This window comes from Phacochoerus africanus, chromosome 9, assembly GCF_016906955.1.
Source record: "Phacochoerus africanus isolate WHEZ1 chromosome 9, ROS_Pafr_v1, whole genome shotgun sequence".
NCBI lineage: Eukaryota > Metazoa > Chordata > Mammalia > Artiodactyla > Suidae > Phacochoerus > Phacochoerus africanus.
In genome coordinates this window covers 54,663,729-54,690,451 of record NC_062552.1, presented here as the reverse complement: position 1 = coordinate 54,690,451, position 26,723 = coordinate 54,663,729, and the positions used below count along the sequence as shown (strand labels likewise).

General features: G+C 45.9%; 1 protein-coding gene across 2 annotated transcripts; it reads right to left on the bottom strand.

The window, feature by feature from the left end:
- Positions 1-16,493: 16,493 nt before the first annotated feature.
- On the bottom strand, positions 16,494-26,349 carry RCCD1 (RCC1 domain containing 1). 2 transcript variants are annotated; one of them, XM_047796629.1, is made up of 8 exons: positions 26,211-26,349; positions 24,658-24,943; positions 24,159-24,558; positions 23,924-24,045; positions 20,164-20,262; positions 18,765-18,935; positions 17,778-17,807; positions 16,494-17,201 (listed from the first exon to the last, which is right to left on the bottom strand). In XM_047796629.1, exons 2-8 carry the CDS (start codon positions 24,830-24,832, stop codon positions 17,131-17,133), a joined length of 1,068 nt encoding a protein of 355 aa, XP_047652585.1. In that variant the 5' UTR covers positions 24,833-24,943; positions 26,211-26,349; the 3' UTR covers positions 16,494-17,130. The 2 variants fall into 2 exon arrangements, with proteins under 2 accessions (XP_047652585.1, XP_047652584.1); XM_047796628.1 differs by lacking the exons at positions 16,494-17,201; positions 17,778-17,807 and having other exon boundaries at positions 17,971-18,935.
- Between the last annotated feature and the right edge of the window lie 374 nt (positions 26,350-26,723).

Genomic DNA, 26,723 nt, shown 5'->3' with positions numbered 1-26,723 from the left:
ATTCTGTGTGGAAAACTGGTCAATCTGTGTGAAACGGTTCTGGGAGACCAAGTCCCTGCAAACATATGGTCAACCCTGGAATGAGTTGAATTCCACACCATAAACTGGTCAACCTGCTTGGAATGGGTCTAGGAGGCTAAGTTTGCATGGTCAACATGTTGACCATGGAAGACCAGTTCTGGGAGACCAAGTCTGCACAGACCACTCTTCGACCCTGGTGGAGCAGGTCCAAGAAACCAATTCCACTCAGAGAAATGGTCAACCCAGGCAGACCATGTCCAGGGGACCAAGAATGGGCTGAAAACTGGTTCACCCATGCAGACTGGGTCTGGGAGAACAAGACCACATGGACAACTGGTCAACACCCTTAGACCAGGTCTGAGAGACCAAAACCGCAAGGACAACTGGGCAACCCTGGCAGACCAGGTCCTAGAAACCAATTCCGTGGGCAGAATTGGTCAACCTGTGTGGAACGGGTCCTGGAGACCAAGTCTGCATGGGCAACTGGTCAACCCTGGCTTCCCAGTTCTGGAAGAAAAATTCCATGCTAATAACTGGTCGACCTGTGCAGACTGGGTCAAGGAGACCAAGTCCATGCAGACAGCTGTTCAACCCTGGCAGAGAGGATCTGAGAGACCAAATCCATGTGGAGGACTGGTCGACCTATGTGGTCCGGGTCTGGGAGACCAAGAACAGGCAGACAAATGGTAGACCCCGCAGACAGGGTACTGGAGCCAATGTCACAGCAGACAACTCATCAACCCTTGCGAATCACGTCTGAGAGACCAGGTCCTGTGGCCAACTGTTTGACCCATGTGGACTGGATCCAGGAGGTCAAGAATGCTCAGACAACTGGACAACCCCATCAACTGGGTCCAGGAGACCAAGCTTGTCTGGACAACTGGTCAACCCATGAGGACTGGGTCCAGGAACCATGACCACATGAATAACTGGTTGAACCTACAAAGTCAGTTCTGGGAGAGCAAGTCCACATGGACAACTGAACGACCCCCATGAACCGAGTCTTAGAAATCAAGTCCAAGCAGAAAACTAGTCAACACCTACAGAGTGGGTCTAGGAGTCCATGTCCACATATGAAAATGCCTTCTATTCATAGGTGGGGGAATGTTGCACATAACAAGCTAGGGGGATAATCGCCTCAGGCCAGTCTCACAAAATACAAAACAAGAGGCTGGAAGCTTTATACTTGCAAAGTGTATTCTACTCAGTGAACAAACACCAGCCCAAATGGTGCTTTGCTTCGGAAAGCAACGCTTGGCTTTTTCCTACCTAGACCTCTGTCATGACTAGGGCATAGTTCCGCTCACTTGCCAAATGCTGTCTACAGTAGCTGTTTGCAAGGGACTTCAGCAGCTTGAAACACACTCAGATTGAATTCTCCATTCTGAGAAGCCTGATTTGGTATGAAAATACCTTCTTTTCGCAAGAGGGGTAAAGCAAAAAAAAGCAAGCTAGGGCAATAATTGCCTGATGGCAATCTCACAAATAACACAAAACACGAGACTGGAATCTTCTCACTTGCAAAGTATATTTTAATCACTGAATGAACACCAGCTCCAATGGTGGTTTGCTCCAGAAAGAAACTCTTGCCTTTTTCCAACCTAGACCTCTGTTACAACTAGGTATATTGATGTGCTCCACTGCCAAATTCTGTGTGCAGTAGGTGTGTGCAAGGGGCTTCAGTAGATTTAAATACCCCCAGACGTGTTCTATTTTCTGGAGAAGCATGAATTGGTATGAAAGTGCCTTCTTTTCACAAGCAGGCAAAAATCTGCACATAGCCACCTATGGCAATAATCGCCTGAGGGCAATCTCACAAATGACAAAATACAAGAGGCTGGAAGCTTCCTATTTGCAAAGTATATTCTACTCAGTGAACAAACACTAGCCCAATGGCAGTTTGCTCCAAAAAGCACCCTTGCCATTTACCCACCAAGTTGTCTGTCATAACTAGGGAGATTGATCCATTTCCCTGCAAAATGCTCTTTCTGCATTAGGTCTTTGCCAGGGTTTTGAGCAGCTTGAAACACACTAGAATGTGTTCTCCTTTCTGGAGAATACTGATTTGGTATGAAAATACCTTCTTTTCCCATTTGGGGAAATGATGAACCTAGCGAGCTAAGATGATAATCAACTGATAGCAACCTGACAAATGACACAAAAGAAGAGGCTAAAAGATTCCTTCTTGCAAAGTATATTCTACTCAAGGAACAAACAGCAGCCCCAATGGTTGTCTGCCCCTTAAAGGAACCCTTGCATTTTTCCCACTGAGGATTCTGTGATAATAATCTTGATAGATGCCCTGTCTGCACTAGGTGTTTGCAAGGGGCTTCAGTAGCTTGAAACATATTCAGAGTGTGTTATCTTTCCAGAGAAGCCTGATTTGGTATGAAAATGCCTTCTTTTCACAAGCAGGGTAAAGCTGCACATAGCAAGCTAGGGGATAATTGACTGATAGCAATCTCACAATTGTACAATGCAAGAGGCTGGAAGGTTCCTACTTGCAAAGTATATTTTATTCAGTCAACAAACACCAGCTCCAAAGATGGTTATCTCTGGAAAGCAACCCTTGCCTTATTCCCACCTAGACCTCTGTTATAACTAGGACATTTGATCTGCTCCCCTGCCAAATGTTCTGTTTGTGCTAGGTGTATGCAAGGGGTTTCAGGATCTTGAACCATACCCAGAACTTTTTCTTTTTTGGGAGAACTATGATTTGCTACGAAAATACCTTCCTTTCACTAGTGGGGAAAAGCTGCACATTGTGAGCTAGGACAATCACCTGACTGCAATCTGAGAAAATTCACAAAACAAGAGGCTTGAACCTTTCTACTTACAAAGTATATACTATTCAGTGAAAGAATGCCAGCACAAATGGTTCTTTGCTCTGGAAAGCGACCCTTGCGTTTTTCCCACCTAGGCCTCTGTTATAACTAAGGCGATGGACATGCTCCACAGACAAAAGCTCTGTTTGCCCTAGGTATTTGCAAGGGGCTTCTGCAGCTTGCAACATTCAGATAGTTTTCTCCTTTCTGGAGAGACCTTATTTAGGATGAGGCACCTTCTTTTCAGAAGAGGGGATAAGCAGGAGGTAGCAAAATAGGGCAATAATTGCCTGATGGTAATCTCACAAATGACACAAAACAGGAGGCTGGAAGCTTCCTACTTCCCAAGTATTTTGTACTCACTGAATGAACACCAGCCCCAGTGGTGCTTTGCTCCAGAAAGAAACACTTGCCTATTTGTCCAGGACTGTGTGGTAATTAGGGCAAATGAGCTGCTCCACTGCCAAAGGCTCTGTTTGCACTGGTTGCTTACAGGAGGTTTCAGTAGCTTGAAACCTGCTCGAAAATGGTTCTTCTTCATGGAGAAGCCCGATTTGCTATAAAATGCCTTCTTTTCACAAGTGCGAAAAGCAGCACTTATCAAGCTTGGGCGATAATCCCCTGATGGCAATCTCACAAACTCCAAAAAAGAAGAGTCTGGAAGCTTCCTACATGCAAAGTATAGTGTAGTCAGTGAACAAACACCAGCCCCAATTAGGGTTTTCTCCGGAAAGGAACCCTTGCCTTTTTGCCACCTAGGCTTGTGTTATACATAGGGTGAATTAGCTCCTCCACTGCCAAATGCTCTGTGTGCACCCTTCTTTATGGGAGGTTTCAGTAGCTTGAAACCCACTCAAAACATATTCTCCTTTGTGGGGAAGCCTGATTTGCTATGAAAATGCCTTTTTTTTTTTTTCACAAGCAGGGAAAAGCAGCACCTAGGGAGCTAGGCTTTTAATAACCACCTGATGGTAATCTCACAGACTCCACAAAACATAGGCTGGCAGCTTCCTACTTGCGAAGTATATTATGCTTAGTGAATGAACATCAGCCCCAACAGTGCTTAGCTCCAGAAAGCAACCCTTGCCTTCTTCACAACTAGGTCTTTTGTATACCTAAGGCAAATGAGCCACTACACTGCCAAATTCCCTGTGTGCACTGTTCATTACAAGAAATTTCTGTATATTGAAATCCACTTGACCGTGTTCTCTTTTGTGCAGAAACATGAATTGCTACGAAAATGCCTTCATTTCACAAGTGGGGAAAAGCAGCACATAGCGAGCTTGGGTGATAACTGCCTGAGGGCAATCTCCCAAACTGCAAAAACAAGAGGCTGGAAGCTTCCCAGTAGTATATTGTATTCAGTGAACAAACACCAGTCACAATGGGGGTTTGCTCTGGAAACAACACTTTTCTTTTTCCCACCTGAGCCTACCTTATAACTATGGCAAAGGAGCTGCTCCACTGCCAAAGGCTCTTTATGTACTGGTTATTTACAGGAGGTTTCAGTAGCTTGAAACCCATCTTATATGTGTTCTCCTTTGTGGAGAAGCCTGATAAGTTATGAAAATACCTTCTTTTCACAAGTGGGAAAAAGCCACATATAGCAGGCTAGGGTGATAACTGCCTGAATTCAATCACAGAAACTCCACAAAACAAGAGGTTGGAAGCTTCCTACTCACAAAGCGTATTATACTCAGTGAAGGAACACCAGCTCCAATGGTAGATTGCTCCGGAAAGCAACCCTTGCCTTTTTGCCACCAAATGAGCGGAGTGGCAAATGAGCCACTCCACTGCCAAATCCTCTGTGTGCACTGGTTGTTTACAGGATGTTTCAGTAGCTTGAAACACACTCAAAAAGTTTTCTCATTCTTGGAGAAGCCTGAATTGCTCTGAAAATGCTCTCTTTCCACAAGCAGTGAAAAGCAGCACATAGTGAGTTAGGGTGAATATCTCCTGATGGCAATCTCAGAAACTCTGCAAAACAAGAGGTTGGAAGCTTCCTAATTCCAAAGTATTTGGTACTCAGTGACCAAACACCAGAACCAATGGTGGTTAGCTGCCGAAAGCAACCCTTCCCTATTTCCCGTATAGGCCTTTGTTATATTTAGTGCAAATGAGCCACTCCATTGCCAAATGCTCTGTGTGTACAGGTTGTTTACAGGAGGTTTCGTAGCTTTAAACTCATTTGAAATGTGTTCTCTTTGTGGGGAAGCCTGGTTGGTTATGAAAATGCCTTTTTTTCACAAGCAGTGAAAAACAGAACATAGCAAGCAGATATCAATCACACAAACTCCACAAAAGAAGTGTCTGGAAGCTTCCTACTTGCAGTGTATACTGTACTCAGTGAACAAACACCAGCCCCTAGGTTTGTTTGCTCCAGAAAGCAACACTTGCGTTTTTCCACAAATGCCTGTGTTACACATAGAGTGAATGATCCATTCCGCTGCCAAATGTTCTGTGTGTATTAGTTGTTCACAGGTTTCAGTAGCTTGCAACTCACTCAAAAAGTGTTCTCCTTTGTGGAGAAACCTGATTTGCTATGAAAAGCGGGAAAAGCAGCACTCATCAAGCTTGGGCAATAATTCCCTGATGTCAATCTCACAAACTTCAAAAACCAAGAGGCTGGAAGATTCCTACTACACAAAGTATGTTGTACGCAGTGAACGAACACCAGCCCCAATGGTGATTTGCTCCGGAAAGTAACCCTTGCCTTCTTTCCAACCTAGGGCTATGATATACCTAGGGCAAAGGTCCCGCTTCACTGCCAAATGCTCTGTGTGCACTTATTGATTACAGGAGGATTCCCTAGCTTGAATCCCACTCAAAAGCTGTTGTCCTTTTTAGAGACACTCGATTTGCTGTGAAAAAGCCTTCTTTTCAGAAGTGGAGAAAAACAGCACGTAGGGAGGTAGGGTGATAACTGCCTCATGACAATCTCACAAAGGCCAGAAAACAAGGTGCTAGAAGCTTCCTACTTGCCAAATATATTGTACTTGGTGAACGAACATCAGCCCCAATGGTGGTTTGCTTTGGATAGCAACCCTTGCCTTTTTTCCCACCTTGGCCTGTGTTATACCAAGGTCAAATGAGACTCAGCACAGGCAAACTCTCTGTGTGCACTGCTTGTTTGCAAGTGTCTTCAGAGGCTTAAAACCAACTCAAATGTATTCTCGTTTGTGGAGAAGTCTGATTTGGCATGAAAATGCCTTCTTTTCAGAAGGGCGGAGAATCAGAACATGGGCAATAATCACTTGATGGAAATCTCACCAACTCCACACTACAAGATGCTGGAAGCTTCCTACTTGAAAAGTATATTGTACTCAGTGAACGAACACCAGCCCCAATGGTGGTTTGCTTCGGAATGCAACCCTTGCCTTTTTCCCACCTAGGCCTCTGTTATACCATTGTGTTGTATGCAATCCCTATCAAGTTACAGGACATTTTTCACAGAACTACAGCAGAGTCCAAAAATTTATATGGAAGCATCAAAAACCCAGAATTGCCAAAGCAATCCTGAGGAACAAGAACCAAGCCGGATGTGTAACTCTTCTAGACTTCAGACAATAATACAAAGCTACAGAAATGAATAATGTATGACACTGGTACCAAAACCGACCTACATATCAATGGAACAGAACAGAGATCCCAGAAAGAAACCCAGACAACTACAGTCAATTAATATTCAACAAAGAAGGCAAGAATATATAATGTGCAAAACACAGTCTTTTCAGCAAGTGCTGCTTGGCAAACTAGACAGCTGCATGTAAATCAATGAAACTAGAACACACCCTCACACCATGAACAAAAATAAACTCAAAATAGTTCAAAGACTTAAACATAAGTCAAGACACAATAAAACTCCTAGAAGAGAACCTAGGCAAGACATTCTCTGACATCAACCATATAAATATCTTCTCCCAAATCAATAGAAATAAAAACAAAAATAGGAATTCCCATCATGGCTCACTGGAAACAAATGTGACTAGTACCCACGAGGATGCAGGTTCAATCCCTGGCCTCACTCAGTTAAGGATCTGGTGTTGTAGTAAGCTATGGTGTAGGTTGAAGATGTGGCACGGATCACACTTTGCTGCAGCTGTGGTGTAGGCTGGCAACTACAGCTCCAATTCAACTCCTAGCTGGGAAACTCCATATGCTGCAGGTGCAACCCTAAAAAGACCAAAAAACATAAATAAAAAAATTTTTAAAAAGAAATAAAAACAAAAATATACCAATGGGACCTAATCAAACTTACAAGCTTTTTGCACAGCAAAGGAAATCATTTTTTTAAAATGAACAGAATGATAGAAAATAGTTTCAAATGATACAACTGACAAGGGCTTAATCTCTAAAATATACAAACAACTTATACAACTCAAGAGCAGAAAAAGAAGCAATCCAATTGAAAAACGGGCAGAAGAAAATCATGGACTTGGAGAATAGACTTGTGGCTGCCCGGGGGGAGAGGGAGGGAGTAGGAGGGATTGGGAGCTTGGGGTTATCAGATGCAAATTATTGCTCTTGGAATGGATGTACAATGAGATCCTGCTGTGTAGCACTGAGAACTATGTCTAGATATTTACATCACAACAGAAAAATGGGAGGAAAGAGAATGCATACATGTATGTGTAACTTGGTCCCCATGCTGTACAACAGAAAAAAAAAAAAAAAAAAGAATGAGGAAACCAAAAAACAAAACAACAAAAAAATGGGCAGAAGACCTGAATAGACATTTCACCAAAGATGATATACAGAGACTCTCATACTAAGTGAAGTAAGCCAGAAAGAGAAAGACAAATATGATATGGTATCAGTTATATCTGGAATCTAATATACAGCACAAATGAACCTTTCTTCAGAAAATAAAAAAACTCATGGTTTGGAGAACAGACTCATGATTGCCAAGGATGAGGGGGAGGGAGTGGGATGAACGGGGAGTTTGGGGTTAATAGATGCAAACCTGCCTTTGGAGTGGATAAGCAATGAGATTCTGCTGTATAGCACAGGGAACTATATCTAGTCACTTGAGATGGAACTTGATGGAGGATAATGTGAGAAAAAGAATGTGTATGTATATGTATATGTATGACTGGGTCGCTTTGCTGCACAGCAGAAATTGACAGAACAATGTAAATGAAGTAGAATAGAAAAAATAAAAACCTAAAAAAGAAAGTGAAGGAATGGAAAATATATTTCATTCAAATGGAAATGACAAGAAAGTATCTCAATAATAATGTCAGATGAAATAGACTTTAAAACAAAGGCCATTAAGAAAGATAGAGAAGGAGATTATTTCATGATTAAAGGTTCAATTCAAGGTGAGGACATTACACTCATCAATATATATGCTCCTGGAGTTCCCATTGTGGCTCAGTGGAAAACAATCTGACTAGTATCCATGAGGATGCAGGTTCAACCCCTGGCCTTGCTCAGTGGGTTGAGGATCTGACATTGTCCTGAGCTATGGTATAGGTTGCAGACACAGCTTGTATCTGGTGTTTCTGTAGCTGTGGCATAGGCCAGTGGCCACAGCTCCGACTTGACCCCTAGCCTGGGAATCTCCACATGCCATGGGTTTGGCCCTAAAAAGACAAAAAAAAAAAAATCCTCCTAATATAGGAGCACCCAATAACACACAACAAATACTAAAAGACATAAAAGGAGAAACTATGGGAATACAATAAGAGTAGAAGACTTTGGAGTTCCCATTGTGGCTCAGTGGTAAAGAACCCAACTAGTATCCATGAGGATGTAGGTTCAATTCCTGGCCTTGCTCAGTGGGTTAAGGATCCTGCACTGCTGTGGCTTTGGCGTAGGCCATCAGCTGCAGCTCTGGTTCAACCCCTAGCCTGGGAATTTCCATATTCTGCAGGTGCAGCACTAAAAAAAGCAAAAAAAAAAAATGAGTAGGAGACTTACACACCACTCACAGCCATGGACAGATGTTCTAAACAATAAATCAATAAGGCAACAGAGATTCTAAGTGACACAATAGAACAGTTAGAATTAATTGATATTTCCAGGACGTTATATCCAAAAGAACCAGGGAGTTCCCATTGTGGCTCAGTGGTTAATGAACCTGGCTAGCATCCATGAGCTCACAGGTCCAATCCCTGGCTTCGCTCAGGGGATTAAGGATCTGGCCTTGCCGTGAGCTGTGGTGTAGGTCACAGAGGCAGCTCAGGTCCTGAGTTGTTATGGCTCTGGCATAGGCCAGCAGCTACAGCTCCAACTGGACCCCTAGCCTGGGAACCTACATATGCCACAGGTGCAGCCCTAAAAAGACAAAAACAAAAATAAATAAATAAATAGATAACAAAAAAAAGAATATACATTCTTTTCAAGTGCACAAAGAACATTCTCTATGACTGACCACACACTGGGTCACATAACTAATCTCAATAAATTTAAGAGTTTAGACATTATTTCAAGCATCTTCTTTGACCACAATGGTATGAAACTAGAAATCAACTATAGGAAAAGAAATGAGAAAAAAAAAATACTGATTATATGGAGACTAAACAACATGCTACTAAAAATCCAATGGCTTAGAGTTTCTGCTGTGGCCTGGCACAGTGGGTTAAGGATCTGGCATTGCTACAGTTGCAGCATAGGTCATGGCTTAGATCTGATCCCCGGCCTGGGAACTCCATATGCCTATGGGAGGCCAAAAGAGAAAGAAAGAAAACTAATGGGTCAAAAAGATGTGAAAAAAATTTTTTTAAATAGCCTAAGGCAAAAAACAATGAAAATGCAACCATTGAAAATCTATGGGATGCCATAGATTTCTTAAGCAATTCTTAGAGGGAGATTCAAAGGCCTTCCTAAAAAAAAAAAGAAAGAAAGAAAGAAAGAAAAACCTCAAATGACCCAATCTACCACCTAAAAGAATTCAAAAAAGAAGAACAAACAAAAGCTAAAGTAGGCAGATGAAAGGAAAACATAAAGCTCAGAGAAGAAATCAATAAAATAGATTTTAAAAAAATAGGGGAGTTCCCACTGTGGTTCAGAAGGTTAAGAAACTGACTAGTATACATAATGATGTAGGTTCATTCCCTGGCCTTGCTCAATATATTAAGGAACCGGCATTGCCACAAGCTGCAGTGTAGGTCTCAGATGTGGCTAGGATAATTATATGCCAAGAAATTTGACAACCTAGAAGAAATGGAAAACTTTTTAGAAACAAACAGCTCACCAAAATCGGAGCTTCAGCTCCGATTAGACCCCTAGCCTGGGAGCCTCCATATGCCACGGGTGCAGCCCTAGAAAAGACAAAAAAAAAATTCTTAGATCAAGAAGAGATAGATCATTTGAACAGATCATCACTAGAAATAAAATTGAATATGCAATAATTTAAAAAAAAATCCCTACACACAGAAGTCCAAGACCAGATGGCTTCACAGGTGAATTCTATCAAACATACAAAGAACTTATACCCATTCTTCTTAGACTCTTCCAAAAGACTGAAAAAGAAGGAACACTCTCAAAGACATTTTATGAAGCCACAATCACCCTAATACCAAAACCAAAGATACCACTAAATAAAAAAATCATAGGAGTTCCCATTATGGCGCAGTGGAAATGAATCTGACTAGGAACCATGAGGTTGCAGGTTCGATCCCTGGCCTTGCTTAGTGGGTTAAGGATCCGGCATTGCTGTGACCTGTGGTGTAGGTTGCAGACTCGGCTCAGATCTAGTGTTGCTGTGGCTCTGGCATAGGCTGGCGGCTTCAGCTCCGATTAGACCCCTAGCCTGGGAACCTCCATATGCCACAGGTGCAGCCCTAGAAAAGACAAAAAAAAAAAATTCTCAACAAAATATTAGCAAACAGAATCCAACAACACATCAAAAAGATCATACACCATGACCAAGTGGGCTTCATTCCAAGATCACAAGGATGGTTCAACATACGCAAATCAAGGTAATACACCACAGTAACAAAAGAAAAGTAAAAAAATACATGATCATCTCAATACATTCAGAAAAAGCATTTGACAAAATTCAACATCCATTGATGATAAAATAAAAACTCTTACCAAAGTGGGTATAGAAGGAACATACCTCAACATAATAAGTCATTCATGATAAACTAACAGCAAATATGCTCAATGGAGAGATGCTGAAAGCCTTCACACTAAAATCTGGAATAAGACAAGGATGCCAACTCTCACCACTTTTATTCAACACAGTGTTGGAAGTCCTAGCCACAGCAATCCAACAGAGAAAGAAATAAAACGTATCCAGATTGGATGAGAAGATGTAAAATTGTCACTCTACGCAGATGACATGGTACTGTATGTGAAAAACCCTAAGAACTCCACACAAAAACTACTTGAACTGATCAACAAATTCAGCAAAGTAGCAGCATGCAAGATTAACATTCAGAAATTGGTTGCATTTCCATATACTAACAAGGAAATATTAGAAAATTAATATTTAAAAATAGCTTTTAAAATCACACCCCCGGGAGTTCCTGTCGTGGTGCAGTGGTTAACAAATCCGACTAGGAACCATGAGGTTGCGGGTTCGGTCCCTGCCCTTGCTCAGTGGGTTAATGATCCGGCGTTGCCATGAGCTGTGGTGTAGGTTGCAGACGCGGCTCAGATCCCGTGTTGCTGTGGCCCTGGCGTAGGCCAGTGGCTACAGTTCCGATTTGACCCCTAGCCTGGGAACCTCCATATGCCGCAGGAGTGGCCCAAAGAAATAGCAAAAAGACCAAAAAAAAAAAAAAATCACACCCCCGAAAATTAAATATCTAGGAATAAACCTGACCAAGGAGCTGAAAGACTTGCATCCTGAGAACTACAAAACATTATTCAAGGAAATTAAAGAGGACTCAAAGAAATGGAAAGATATTCCATGCTCCTGGGTTGGAAGAATTAATATTGTTAAAATGGCCATACTACCCAAGCAATCTATACACTTACTGCAATCCCTATTAAATTACACATGATATTTTTCACAGAACTAGAACAATAAATCCAAAAATCTACATGCAGCCATAAAAGACCCAGAATTGCCAAAGCAATCCTGAGGGAAAAAAAACAAAGCAGGACATATAACTCCCAGACTTTAGATGCTCTTACAAAGCTACAGTAATCAAAACAGTGTGATATTGGTACGAAAAACAGACATACAGATCAATGAAACAGAAATAGAGAGCCCCAAAATAAACCCAGACAACTACAGTCAATTAATCTTTGACAAAGGAGGCAATATATAAAATGGGGAGTTCCCACTGTGACACAATGGGATTGGCAGCAACTCTGCAGACCCAGGACCCAGGATCCATCCCCATTCCAGCACAGTGAGTTAAAGGATCTGTTGTTGCTGCAGTGTAGGTTGTAACTGATCCCTGGTCCAGGAACTTCCATATGCCACAGGGTGTCCAAAAATGTGTTCAAAAATACTATATATACATAGTTCAAAAATACTATACACACACACACACACACACACACACACACACACACACACACATATATATGGTAAAAATACAACCTACAGAACGGGAGAAAATCGCTGTAAACAATGCAACTGGGAGGTTCCCGTCATGGCACAGTGGAAATGAATCTGACGGAACCATGAAGTTGCGGGTTCGATCCCTGGCCTTGCTCAGTGGGTTAAGGATCTGGAGTTGCCGCAAGCTGTGGTGTGGTGGTAGATGTGGCTCAGATCTAGTGTTGTTGTGGCTGTGGCATACAGCTCCAATTGGACCTCTAGCCTGGGAACTTCCATATGCCACGGGTGTGGCTCTAAACAGACAAAAAGGAAAAAACAAAACAAAACAAAGCAACTGACAAGGTCTTAATCTCAAAAATATACCAAAACTCATACAACTCAACAACAAAAATGCAAACAACCTAAGTGAAAAATAGGCAGAAGACCTAAAAAGTTTTGTTTTGTTTTGTTTTTTGCTTTTTAGGGCCACACCTGTGGCATAAGGAGGTTCCCAGGCTAGGGGTCTAATCAGAGCTACAACTGCTGACCTATGCCAGAGCCATAGCAACGCCAGATCTGAGCCACATCTGTGACCTACACCATAGCTCACAGTGACGGCAGATCCTTAATCCACTGAGTGAGGCCAGGGATCAAACCTGAAACCTCATCATTCTTAGTTGGATTCGCTGTGCCACAACAGGAACTCCTAAAAAGACATCTCTCCAAAGAAGACACATGAATAGCCAGTAGGCACATGAAAAGATACTCAACATCATTAATTATTAGAGAAATTCAAATCAAAACTACAGTGAGGTAACACCCCACACCAGTCAGAATGGCCATCATTAGTAAGTCTATAGGAGTTCCAATAGAGGCTCAGCAGGTTAAGAACCCAACTAGTTTACATGAGGATATGGTTTTGATCTCTGGCCTCACTTCATGGGTTAAGGATCTGCCATTGCTGTGACATGGGCGTAGTTTGCAGACATGGCTCAGATCCCCCACTGCTGTGGCACAGGCCAGCAGCTGTAGCTCCAATTCAACCCCCTGGCCTGGGAACTTCCATATGCTGCAGGTGCAGCCCTAAAAGGGAAAAAAAATCTACCAATAACAAATGCTAAAGAGGGTTTGGAGAAAAGAGAACCCTCCTACACTTTTGGCAGAAATGTAAATTGGTACAACCACTATGGAAAATCATATGGACATTCCTCAGAAAATTAAATATAGAACTACCATATGATGTAGCAATCCTACTCCTGGGCATATTATCTGGACAAAATTAAAAAATATACATGCACCCCTACGTTTGCTGCAGCACTATTCACAATAGCCAAGACTTGGAAACAACCTAAATGTCTGTCAACAGATGACTGGATTAAGAAGATAGTGTGTGTGTGTGTGTATATATATATATATATATATATATATATATATACACAATGGAATACTACTCAGCCATAAAAAAGAACAAAATAAGGCTTTTTGCAACAAATGGATACAACTAGAGATAATCATACTAAGTGAAGGAAGTCAGAAAGAGAAGGACAAATACCATATGATATCACTTATATGTGGAATCTAAACTACAGCATAAATGAACCTTTACAAAACAGACTCACAGATATAGAGAACAGACTTGTGGTGCCAAGGAGGAGAGGGGAGAGAGGGGGATGGACTGGGAGTCTGGGGTTAGCAGATGAAAACTATTACATTTAGAATGGATAAACAACAAGGTTCTAATGTATATCCAATCTCCTGGGATAGACCATGATAGAAAATATTTTAAAAAAACAAAAAAAAAGAATGCAAAAAAGAGAGACACTACTGACAGAGTCAAAAGGAAAACCAAGAGAATGGTAGAAAATATTTCCAAATCACTTATCTGATAAGGGATTCATATCCAGATTATATAGAGAACCCCTAAAACAACAAAAACAACAACAAAAACCTGATTCAAAAATGGGCATTAGGAGTTCCTGTCGTGGTTCAGCAGAAAGGAATCTGACTAGCATCCATGAGGACATATGTTCGATCCCTTGCCTTGCTCGGAGGGTTGAGGATCTGGTGCAGCCATGAGCCATGGTGTAGGTCACAGATGCGGTTCGGATCCTGTGTTGCTGTGGCTGTGATGTAGGCCAGGGACTACAGCTTCAATTGACCCCTAGCCTGGGAACTTCCATATGCCGCAGGTGCGGCTCTAAAAAGACCAGAAAAGGGGGGGGAGCATCATATAGAAATAAAAAGAAAGCAAAAACAAACAAAAGAAAAATATGGGCATCACATCCACCTCACAAAAATGAGCAAAGAACTTAAATAGACATTTATCCAAAAAAGGTGAAATGAATGGCCAATAAGCAGATGAAAAGATGCTTAGTATCAGTAATCATTAGAGAAGTGCAAATCAAAATTACAATGGTATAAGTTCACACGCATTAGGATGGCTACTGTAAAAATAACCAGAAAACAAAGTGTTGAATGAAGATGCAGAGAATCTGGAACACTTGTGCACCATCTGTGGCACCGTTCAATGGCAAAGTCACTTTCGAAAACAGTATGTAAGCGCCTCAAAGAAATTAAGAATAGAATTACCGTATGACCCAGCAACTCCACTTTTGGGTATACACCCAAAAGAATTAAAAGGAGAGTCTCAAAGAGATATTTGTAAATCCGTGTTCACAGCAGCATTAGCCACAAGAGCTAAAACATAAAAACAACCCAGGTGCCTACCAGCCAATGGACGGATAAGCAAAATGTGGGATATACACACACAATGGAATATTGGGCCTAAAAAGGAAGGATGTCACGCTAAGTGAAATAAACCAGTCACAAAAAACAAAACACTGCATGAGTTCACTTATATGAGGTACTTAGGGTAGTCAAAATCACATAGACAGACAGAAGGGATAATGGTGGTTGCCAGGGGGTGGGGAGAAAGGAGAACCGCAAGTTACTGTTTGGTAGGCATAGATTTTCAGATTTACAAGATGAAAAGAGGCGGGAGTGGATGGTGGTGATGGCTATACAACAATATGAATATATTTCATGCCATTGAACTGTACAGAGAAAAATGGTTTAGTAAATATGTGTGTGTGTGTGTGTGTATATATATATGTAATTTCTCTCTCTCTTTTTTTTTTTTTCTTTTTAGGGCCACACCTGCAGCATATGGAAGTTCCCAGGCTAGGGGTCAAATCAGAGCTGCAGCTGCCAGCCTATACCACAGCCACAGCAACATGGGATCCAAGCCACGTCTCAAGCTACACCATAGCTCACAGCAACGCCGGATCCTTAACCCACCGAGAGAGGCCAGGGATCGAACCTGCGACCTCATGGATGCTAGTCAGACTTGTCAACCGCTGAGCCACGACGGGACCTCCAATATTATGTATATTTTAACTCAATAAAAAAAGAAAAAAATTACTATCAACGAGAGAATATATACCTTGAGATATAGGCAGACAATGGAACGCCATATAACTGTAATAATAAATGAACTGCAGGACGCCGTAGATGAATCATACAGTGTTGATGAGAAAACAAGACATGGAAGAACATATACGGAACTAGTCCCTTTATCTCAAGTTCAAAAGCAGACAAATTAGACTGCATAAAGATGCATACCAGGAATGGTACCATTCAAAATGAAACCAGGTGAGTGAGTAACAAAATAAGATGATTTCTAGCAGTTCCCTGTCACGAAACATGTTTCTACAATATTTTCTTAGCTTCTTTACTGAAAAATCCCATCATCCTGCTTTACTTTATCCCACCTTCCAGCTTGAAAAACAGTCACAGTGCTGGTAAATGACTTAAAGCTTAAGAACAAAGACCTAAAGGCATAAGCTATTCATAGGGTAAGCTGAATGAGGACATAATGCGTTGGTCTAGGCATGCTGGACCTGTGCAGATTGGCACGCCATTTGCACAAGCATGATATGTCCTCTAAGGAATAAGAGAAAGAGGAACCTCATGGCCAAGTGGTTCACAAGCAGTCTCCCGTTGGCAGAATATGCATTAGCAGAGAACCAAGGTGCAAACCTAAGCACAGTGAGGATTCTCTGGAATGCTATGCATAGATAGCTAACTCAAATGCTGATGATTGTTATGTGCCTAAAGGTCAGAGTAAAAGCTTAACCTTTTACCAGCTAAGTGACTTTTAAAATAATAAAAGAACTTACACAATAATAAACAAACCCTATATCAAAAATAATAGTAATAATAAACAAACCCTATATCCTCCACCCATAGCCCCCTCCACACTTGAGGAGCACAATAAAAGAGCACAATAAAAGCAGTGTGGTTTCTTGAGGCGGTGCTCTTGGCCCCTGAGACCTTGCTTAAGAAAATGTCTCTGTGTCTTGTTTTAACTTTTTTTCCTTAGGTTTCACAGCACCCATTCTTCAGCCCCATCCTGTTGAGCTGGTCTCAGTTCCCCATCTTGGCACTACCTCGAAATCCCCCCAGGGTGGGGTCAGGTGGGGCAGCTTTCACATCTGCCCGTGTCTAATTCTGATTTCACCCATGTCTGCGATGCTGGCCTTAGGCATCCATTGCCAAATCTCCAGGGGCTTCTAATTTGAGGACCAAGTCGAGGACACTGCTCTAAGTTGGAGCAAGAGGGCTGTGATGGGGAGGGAGGGGCAAAGACGAGGCCTCTGGAGAGCAGGCTCTGGTTTTCCTTGACCTGGGCAGGAGTTTCACAGACGTTAGCTTTCTTCTTCTTTACTGCCCATTGATTTCATGCCCTTATTTACATACGTCGGCTCTTCTCTTTCTCCACAGTGAACACGTAGGTGTTCCAGGGCCCACAGCTCACAGTCCTGACTTGGAGTTGCTTATCTACAAGTACTCCACACGGCAGGGCCGATCCAAGCTGGTCGTGTCCTTGTGGCCAAGCTGTCCATATTTACCTAAAGGGAAATGAACCCTTTGCTATCCTCTCCACAGGGCCATGGCCTTCGGCCCCAGGAAGGAAAACCAGCCTATCCACTGAAGTGTGGGGCTTAAGCCACCACGCTGCTAGTGTCTGCCCTGTGAATTCAGGAGACCAGAAACACAGAGCCCCAGGACCAGGCAATCCCCCAGGTCCCCAAGAGGCAATGCTCCTCCAGGCTCCCCAGCCCAAAGCTCAGATGCTCCGAGCAGAGCTTTTCATGCGATCTTTTGCTCTACCCAGTGCCAGACCAAAAGAGGTCTCCTCAATGCTAGAGAAACATTCCCTTAAGAAATAATACTTTTTCAGAAAGGTAGGTGGAAAGTAATGATATCTCCTATTTCTCTCTTGTCTGGTCTGTACCCTTCTGAGTGTGCCTAGACCCCTTCCAGAGAAGGGAACAGGCAGCTTTTCAGTCCCTGTCTTCCCAGTGGTTTGTCAGGCCGAGGGCATATGCTTCCACTGGTCTGCATGGCTCTTGTCACCTGCCCTCTGCTCCCGGGTCTTTTCTCTCCTTAGTTGAAGCATCACAAAAAGCAAGTCCTTTACTTACCCCAGCCCCAGGTGTAGAGCTCGCCGGTTCCTGTAACCAAAAGGACAGTAAGGGGCTGTTGCCCCTGCTCTTCGATAAGTCATTTGTCCTGCCCGGCCTGCCACAACCCACAGCCAGCACTTTACAGTTGTCATGAGATTCGCTTTGCATAGCACAACACATCCTCTTTTTTTTTTTTTTTTTTGGTTTTTTTAGGGCTCCACCTGAGGCACATGGAGGTTCCCAGGCGAGGGGTCAAATCAGAGCTACAGCTGCCGGCCTACACCACAGACACAGCAACGCAGGATCCAAGCCGCATCTGCGACCTACACCACAGCTCAAGGCAATACCTCATCCTTAGTCTACTGAGTGAGGCCGGAGATGGAACCTGAGTCCTCATGGATACTAATAGGGATTGTTACCTTGGCACTACGACGGGAACTCCTCCTCTCTCTTTTTGACAGCTATCTAGTTGCATTTGATGTGGCAGAGGATCCAGACTGAAAAGCTTCTCCTTGCTCTACACCTCATGGTTCCTAGTTGGCTGATTGGCCTGCAACTTGCAGCTACTACGTTCAGGAGCCTTAGAAGCAGGGCAGGGTGGGGCAGGCCCTGCTGTCAGAAGAAAGATAGGCAAACACGAGCCTCCCTCCAGAAAGAAGAACCTTCGAGGACTGATGGGCTGGGGAGCCACTGTTAAAGCCACATGGGGGTGTAGTCAGTGAGGCAGCTACTCAGTACATGCCAAAGACACCTAAAATGGTAGTTTTTATGACGTTCCCATGTGGTGCTGTGGGTTAAGCATTTGCATTGTCGTAGGTGAGGCACAGGTCAAAACTGTGGCGAAGGTGTGATCCCTGGCCAGGAACTTCCACATGCTGTGAATGTGGCAGAAAAAAAATGGTCGTTTTTTAGGCAATCGCCACCCTTTTCTGCAGCTACTAGCCAGAGAGTTGGGGTGAAGGGACCTCTGGACCATCCTGAACCAGCCTACCCAGCCCCACTCACTTGTCACCACCGCTGTGTGCCGGGATCCACAGCTGGCCTTGACCGCATCTGAGCCGAGGGGGAGATCCAGCAGGGCCGGGAAGGGCTGGACAGCTATGAAGGGGGCGGGGCCTCCATCCTCACCCTCTGTGGCTCTCTTTGCTTCAGAACCATCTTCGTTCAGTCCTGGGGCTTCAGAGAAGCAGTAAGAGTGATGAGGATAACGATGGTGAACACTCACTGAGCACCGATCTAAACCTCATTCATACACCAACTCTGTACAACAGCTGAAGCACATACTCTGGCTTGAAGGCCATCGCTCCCGACCCCACATTTCCCAGGAAGCGCTGGAGTTGACAGGTTTGTGGAGCATGTAGCACTGGCATTGGCATTAGCCTTGCCATGATCCCTCTCATAAGGGGCTCAGAGACCTTCAGTGTGTCCTGGGGTCCTGAGGATGTGACACACCCCTTCCAAGCACTGTGTGGTTCTCAAGCCAGAAAATAGCCAGGAGTCAGGAATGACAGGTATTATGTGTGACCCTCGGAGTTCCCATTGTGGCGCAGCAGAAATGCATTCAACTAATATTCATGAGGATGTGGATTTGATCCCTGGCCTCGCTCAGTGGGTCAGGGATCTGGCACTGCCGTGAGCCGTTATATAGGTTGAAGATGCAGCTTGGATCCTGGGTTGCTGTGGCGTAGGCTGGCGGCTGCAGCTCTGATTCAACCCCTAGCCTGGGAACATCCATATGCTGCAGGTGTGGCCCAAAAAAGCCAAAAAAAAAAGAACTGACACTCTGTGGTTGCCAAGGGGGAGGGGAGGGAGTGGGATGGACTGGGAATTTGGGGTTAACAGATGCAAAATATTGCCTTTGGAATGGATAAGCAATGAGATCCTGCTGTGTAGCCCTGGGAACTATATCTAGTCACTTATGATGGAGCATAATAATGGGAGAAAAAAGAATGTATACATGTATGTGTGACTGGGTCACCTTGCTGTGCAGTAGAAAACTGACAGAACACTGTAAACCAGCTGTACCGGAAAAAAATAAAAATCATTTAAAATAAACTTCAAAAATTAAAAAAAAAGAAACTGACCCTCACCAACAGACTTGTGGTAGCCAGGGGCAGGGGGCTGGGGGAGGAAGGATGCACTGGGAGTTTGGGATTAGCAGATATAAACTGTTATGTATAGAATGAGGACACAACAGGGTTCTACTGTATAGCATAGGGAACTATATTTAATATCCTATGATAAACCATAATGGAAAAGAATATGAAAAAGAATGTATTTATATATACATATATATATTACTGAATCGCTTTGCTCTATAGCAGAAATTAACACAACATTACCAATCAACTATACTTCAATAAAATAAACTAAAAAAAAAAAAAAAAGGCACTGGGACTCTCACCGTCTCCTGTGATTGTCTTTCCATCCTCTGCCAGGCTCCTGGCAGGCAGGGCCAGCTGCCCTGATTCATTCCAGCCCCAGATATAAATATCCCCAGTCTCTGAAAGAGAGATAAAGGGGCCCCATTAAACAGACTGAGAACACCCCCTCCACCTCCTAAGCCCCCTGCTTTCATCCAGACTCCCCTGCAGCCCACTGGCTCCCTGGAGACAACTCCTGCCTGCCCTCCCAAGTCAGCGCTCCAGCAATGTGCCTCCCTCAGGCCCGCAGCTCCCTGGTCTCAACAGGGCTCTTTCCTCCTAAGTGCCTTCAGATCACTTCCTTCCTCCCTTTTTTGGCTTTTCAGGGCCGTACCTGTGGCATATGGAGGTTCCCAGGAGAGGGGTCAAATCTGAGCTGCAGCTGCCAGCCTAAGCCACAGGCACAGCAACTCGGGATCCGAGTCACATCTGCAACCTACACCACAGCTCTCGGCAACGCCAGATCCTTAACCCACTGAACAAAGCCAGGGATCAAACCTGCATCCTCAGGGATACTAGTTGGGTTTGTTACCATTGAGCCACGATGGGAACTCCAGCTCACCCTTTTCTTAAAGGACCTCTCTTGCATGATCTTCTGCTCCACTTTGACTTTTACCTTTGCTGTTAAATTGCACTCCTCCCACCCCGCACCTCCACCCTGGCCCCCATGCGTGCAATTTGGAAATGTGTTCCTCGAGGTTCCCCAATGGTCTTTCACATCCACTGAGCCCAGGCTCCTTTCTTCAGCCCCACCCACCACTGGTCCTATTGAAGACCTTTTAGGAAAAATGTTTCACTGAGGTAGCACTGGTTTCTAACATTACATGTTTCACAGGTACACCATTATATATTGACTTTTGGAGGCACTCCAGCATGCCTATCACCCAGAGGTTAGCTTCATCTGTCATCACACAGTTGACCCCCTTTACCCATTACACCCTCCCCTCCCTCTCCCCCCAGAAGGCCTCTGGAAACTCTCCCACAACACTATAGTTTGTTAATTGAAGCAACAGCCTTAATACGAAACATTCGTTAACAGGAGTTCCCATCGTGGCTCAGCAGAAACCAATCTAACTAGTATCCATGAGGACACAGGTTTGATCCCTGACCTCGCTCAGTGGGTTAAGGATCTGGCATCGCCATGAGCCGTGGTGTAGGTCACAGACGTGGCTCAGATCCTGCACTGCTGTCGCTGTGGTGTAGGCTAGTGGCTATGGCTCCAATTTGAGCCCTAGCCTGGGAACCCCCATATGCCACGGGTGTGTCCCTAAAGAGACCCCCCAAAAAATTTATCTAACAGTAGTAGCTAATTTGTATCAAGTGTTTAATCTGTGCCAGTGTTTGAAGCACAATATCGCTATTTTATTCAAGGGAAAACTTGAGGTACAGAGAGGTTAAGCGCTCTGCCCGAGACCGCAAGGAGCAGAGGGATGATTTAATCTAGGAAGTCTGAATGAGGCATCTGTGCTCCAATCACTACACCAAGGCCTCCAAATCCTGTTGGACCTCAAGCGTGAGACTTCCCATTGCATTCACTTTCCAGCGCTCTTTTCTTCCCTCTAGTCCGGTAGCTCTCAAGCTTAGCTGCCAACCCAGGCCCATTACCTGAGAATGTGGAGGGGAGAGGGCAGGAATTGGGAGTTTTTAAAGACCTCTGATGATACTGAAACCACGGCCCATAGAGTTAGCTGATAATAGAAATTCTTGAACTTGTCTTACAGGACAGCAGATAAGGGAACAGCCTGTTCATACCCTTTGGCTTGTAAACTGTCTTCACTGATTAAAGTTCACTTTAGGGCTTTTTTTTCTTTTTTTTTTTTTGTCTTTTCTAGGGCCGCAGCCGTGGCATATGGAGATTACCAGGCTAGGGGTCAAATCAGAGCTGTAGCCACCAGCCTATGCCAGAGCCACAGCAACGAGGGATCTAAGCCGAGTCTGCAACCTACACCACAGCTCACAGCAATGCCGGATCCTGAACTCACTGAGCGAGGCCAGGGATCGAACCTGCAACCTCATCGTTCCTAGTCAGATTCGTTAACCACTGCGCCAGGACGGGATCTCCTAGTTTTTTTCTTTCTTGCTTCCTCCCTTCCCCCTGCCTTGCACCATGCTCCACCCTCCACCCCAACTCACTCCACTGCTTTTTAGACCCACACTCACGGCATATGGAGGTTCCCAGGCTAGGGGCTGAATCAGAGCTGCAGCCGCCAACCTATACCACGGCCACAGCCACGCAGGACCCAAGCCACATCTGTGACCTACACCACAGCTCATGGCAACGCTGGATCCTTAACCCACTGAGCAAGGCAAGGGATCAAACCTGTTTTCCTTATGGATACCAGTTGGATTCATTTCTGCTGCACCACAACAGGAACTCCCTCTTTCTTCCTCTTTATTATTACTATTTTTTGTCTTTTTCAAAAGGGCCACACCTGCAGCACATGGACGTTCCCATGCTAGGAGTCTAATTGGAGCTGTAGCCACTGGCCTACACCACCACCATAGCAACATCAGATCCAGGTTGCATCTGCGACCCACACCACAGCTCATGGCAGATCCTTAACCCGCTGAGTGAGGCCAGGGATCGAACCTACAACCTCATGGTTCCTAGTCGGATTCGTTTCTGCTGCGCCAGACGGAAACTCCCTCTTTCTTCCTCTTTAATTGCATACCTTCCCAACTTCACCCAACTCAGGTGTTTTATAGGAACATGGAGTCAGCTCCCGCCCAGTGAAAACTGGCTGGGGGCTGGTTGGGACCACCCTAAAACTGGGCCTGTGCAGACGTTCAGTGAATGGACTTTTGACATCAGAGGGCTGGAAAACTCCACCCTCAGCTCGTGCTAGGTGCCTCCAATTTGAATATGCAAAAACATGTGACCCCAACAGTCCTGCTCAGAACACTGATTAACTCACCTTTTTTCTCCTACCTCCAATCACCTCTCCCCATGCCTAAGACTGCCCTACTTATCCCATCCCTTCAGGGAGGTGGATCCGAGGTTTATTCTCCCATCTCCCCGACAGGCTGCCTTGTGAATAAACTCTTCTCAGCTGTAAACCTCAGCATCTCGGCCTTTGGCTTGCTGGCATCAGGCAAATGGACCTGGTCGGTAACAATGTAAGAGGCGTCCAGAACCCCAGGTGCAGATTCTTGCAAAGACCATCTGCTCCCAGTTCCACCCAACAGCCTAGGAATCAGCTGCACCTGGATGGCCTGCCCAAGTGGTGGACTCAACACAATCCAAAGTGAAACTCCTCATTCTGGTCCTAGGTCACCAGCAATGGCACCACCAGAAGTCACACTCACCACCATCATCCTCCCTGTGGGCATCTAAGTGTCCACTGTGTACTACATATCACAGCCACCTGGGCAACTGTCACCTTTCTTCTTCATTCTCCTTGGCTCGGCTGCCCCTCACCCCTTCATTCTCCCTTGGGGAGTGTTTTAGAAAGACAGCCCTGGCCAGAGGCTGTATCCTGATGGAGAGGAAGGGTAGTGAGACTAGTAACAAAGACAGGAAACAATTGCCATGGCCTGGGTGTGAGTGGGTGATGGTGGCGGCAGAGGGGCTGGCTCTGAGAGACATTGGCGAGTCATGAACCACTGGGCTGACTGATCTGGGATGAGCTTGCAAGGAAGCCTGGCTAGACCACCCATCAAACTGGGAGAGAAGGAGGGAGGAGGAAGATTTGGAGCTTACCAGACACTGAGCTAGTTTCAGAAAAGCAGTGGGTCACTCACCACTCACACACACAGAATGCCAGCCACCTGCGGCCACCTCAGCCATGGGTAGGCCCTGCAGCGCTTCCAGCACCCTTGGCTCCCGCTCTGCCTCCAGAGTCCCGTGGCCCAGCTGTCCGTGCCTGAGCGAGGAAGACCATGGTCGCACCAAGGGTTCCTCTCCGCTTCCTTCCGCACTCTCTGCTGCCCTGAACGCTCACCTCCCACCCGTCCACCTGGCCCAGCCCCCACTCACCTGCCCCCGCCCCAGGAAAACACCTGGCCCGCCGCGTCCAGCAGCAAAGCGTGCTCAGCGCCCAGCTCCAGCCGGCGCGCCCGCAGCGTAGGAGCCAGAGGCCGGTAGAAGGGCGGCTGCGGGCTCACGTAGGCGCTGGCGCAGGGCAGCAGCGGCAACGGCCCAGCCTGGGTCTCATCGCCGCCGGGTCCGTCCTTCCGCTCCACCTCCAGCACCACGGTCTGCGCCCAGAGGGGCTCCCCGCGCAGAGACGAACCAGGGGCCCAGGCCTGCAGCTCCGCCCCGGAATCGGGTCCTGTCCCCGCGCGCAGCACCACGAGGAGCGCCTCCGATGCCCACGCGTCCCTGCAGCCTCCTGCCGAGCCGCTCGCGGAGCCTGACAGCTCCAGCCGGCCTCCACCTACGGGGCGGAGAAAGGGCTGTGGAGGGGGCGGGCTACGCACCCTGGGCTGGAGGCCGGGAACTGGGGAGGGGGCAGGGGACGGAACGGGGCGCTCACTGGTCACGGTGGCGGTGTAGCTCCAGCTTGCACTCACGCGGCAGACGTCAAGGCTCGTGCCCGGCACCTCCAGCGGCTCCGGGCTGTATACCTGGCGCCCGCGCCCAGAGCCCAGCGCCTGTCCGAAGCCGCAGAAACCGAAGCCGAACCAGGCCCCGGGACGCTCCCCGGCCATGCCCTGGCAGCGCCCTTTTCTGGCTGCGACCTGGCTGGGGTGGCCAGTGGGATGGAAGGTTAAGGAAGATTCTTCCAGAGAAGACCTTCCAGGACACTGCAGCTGCCTGGCCTGCAAAATGGAGAGAATGCCATCGTCCTGACTACGGAGGCAGATAGTATATGCGTTCCACCAGCGTTCTTTGAGGGGGTCCCTTGGGTAAAGTCCTACCAGATTTAGGAAGATTCTTAGCTGTTTGGGGCACTTTCCCTGTGCTCCCTTTTTACACGAGCAAGTTCACTGTCTCACAAAGTGGGCATGAGGTATTTAAGTGGCCTCTCCCTTAGACACTGGCCGAGGATCTGAGTCCTTCCCACTCCAAATTCCCAGGGACATGAACATCATCCCAGGTAATCTTTGGAACTAGAATTGCCCTCATTTGACAGCGGAGACTCCCAGAGAAAGTAACCTCTCCACAACCACTTAGCTTGGGATGGAGAGGGCAGAGGGCTGAACCCAAGGCCCATCATTTCCACATACAGTGCTCTTCCCTCCACTGGAAGGCAAAGCATTTGAGAGACAGTACCATGCAATAGTTCGGACCTTTCCCTATGCGGCTAGCAGTGACTATGTCCTTAGCCAATTTCCTTAAGCTCTCTCAACCCAATTCGGTTCTTCTTCAGTTTTACAAAGCTGGGGAATAGGGGAAGGTGATATTTGTACCTACTTTGTAGAATTGTTTGGAACAGATGCAAATAAAGAGTTCAAGTGCTGGCACATACCATGGGAAACACACAGTATCAGCTTATTAAATCTAGTACTTCGAACTAATAAAAATGAGGCTTTAGGGACCTATATAAACACAATTTCAACTGGACTTTGCCTAGTCATTTATTCGTTTCACACACACTTATTGATCCTTTATTCTAAGCCAGTGAGAAGGATGGCTGTCTGCTCCTAAGGCGCTCGCGCATGAATGGGGAGACACACAGTCGAGTGGTACAGTAAGGCCACTTTCTCCATACAACATGTTTGGCTTCGTCAGATGCTCACTGGCATTTTCAAGCCTTTGAAGTCAAATCCTGCGTCTCTCCTTAACTTGGGCCTGGGCTGCTAACCCCTTCCGGCATCAATCTCAGTCCAAATAAGCCTTGATCTTGACCCTGTGCCCTCCACTCTCTCAGGCAGTTCCTTCTGAAGGGGAGGATCGAGTAAGAAAAGACGGGGACGAAATACAGCCGCCCAGGAAGAGGGTCGCCAGCTCAGGACTCGGCAGCAGCAGCAGGAAGCAAAGATTTGAAGCGCCGCGCCCTGGGCGCGGCGCCCATTGGCTGCCCCAGCCTCCGCTGGGCCAATCGATAGCGAGATCGGTAACGTCACTGCATGGGGCGGCGCTCACCTGGGCGTTCGCAGTCCCTCCTTCCGCTTGTCCAGTCCTGGGTGGAACCGGTCCTGAGGTCTACGCTCGACAGCTGCGGCCTCGGGCGTGGAGTGGGTCCGCCGGTGGGCGTGGGCCCGAGACAGAGGTTGGACCAGACAGTCCCTACCCACCCCCCCCCCCCCGCAACGCGCGGGGCTGTGATGCCTGTATTAGAAGCACTTGAGGAGCACTCAGAGACAGTTAAAAGGTTGGCAAAAAGCGACCCCACTGACTGGTGCAGCCTGTTATTCCTCTCAGTCCGGGACAGAGGCAGCTCGCTATTGGTCACGTGGATGCCCAACAAGGCGGCCGTATTATGCGAGCGCCGGTACGTTTCACCTTCCATTGGCTCAGGATATGTCACTTATCTTTGTTGAGCCAACGAGCTTTCAAGCTGGGCTTACCGCGCAGAGCGGAAGCAGACTCTGGGGAGACCCTCCCACCCTAGCAAGGAGAAGAGACATTTGCGGCCCAGAATTTTCTTCCACCTGG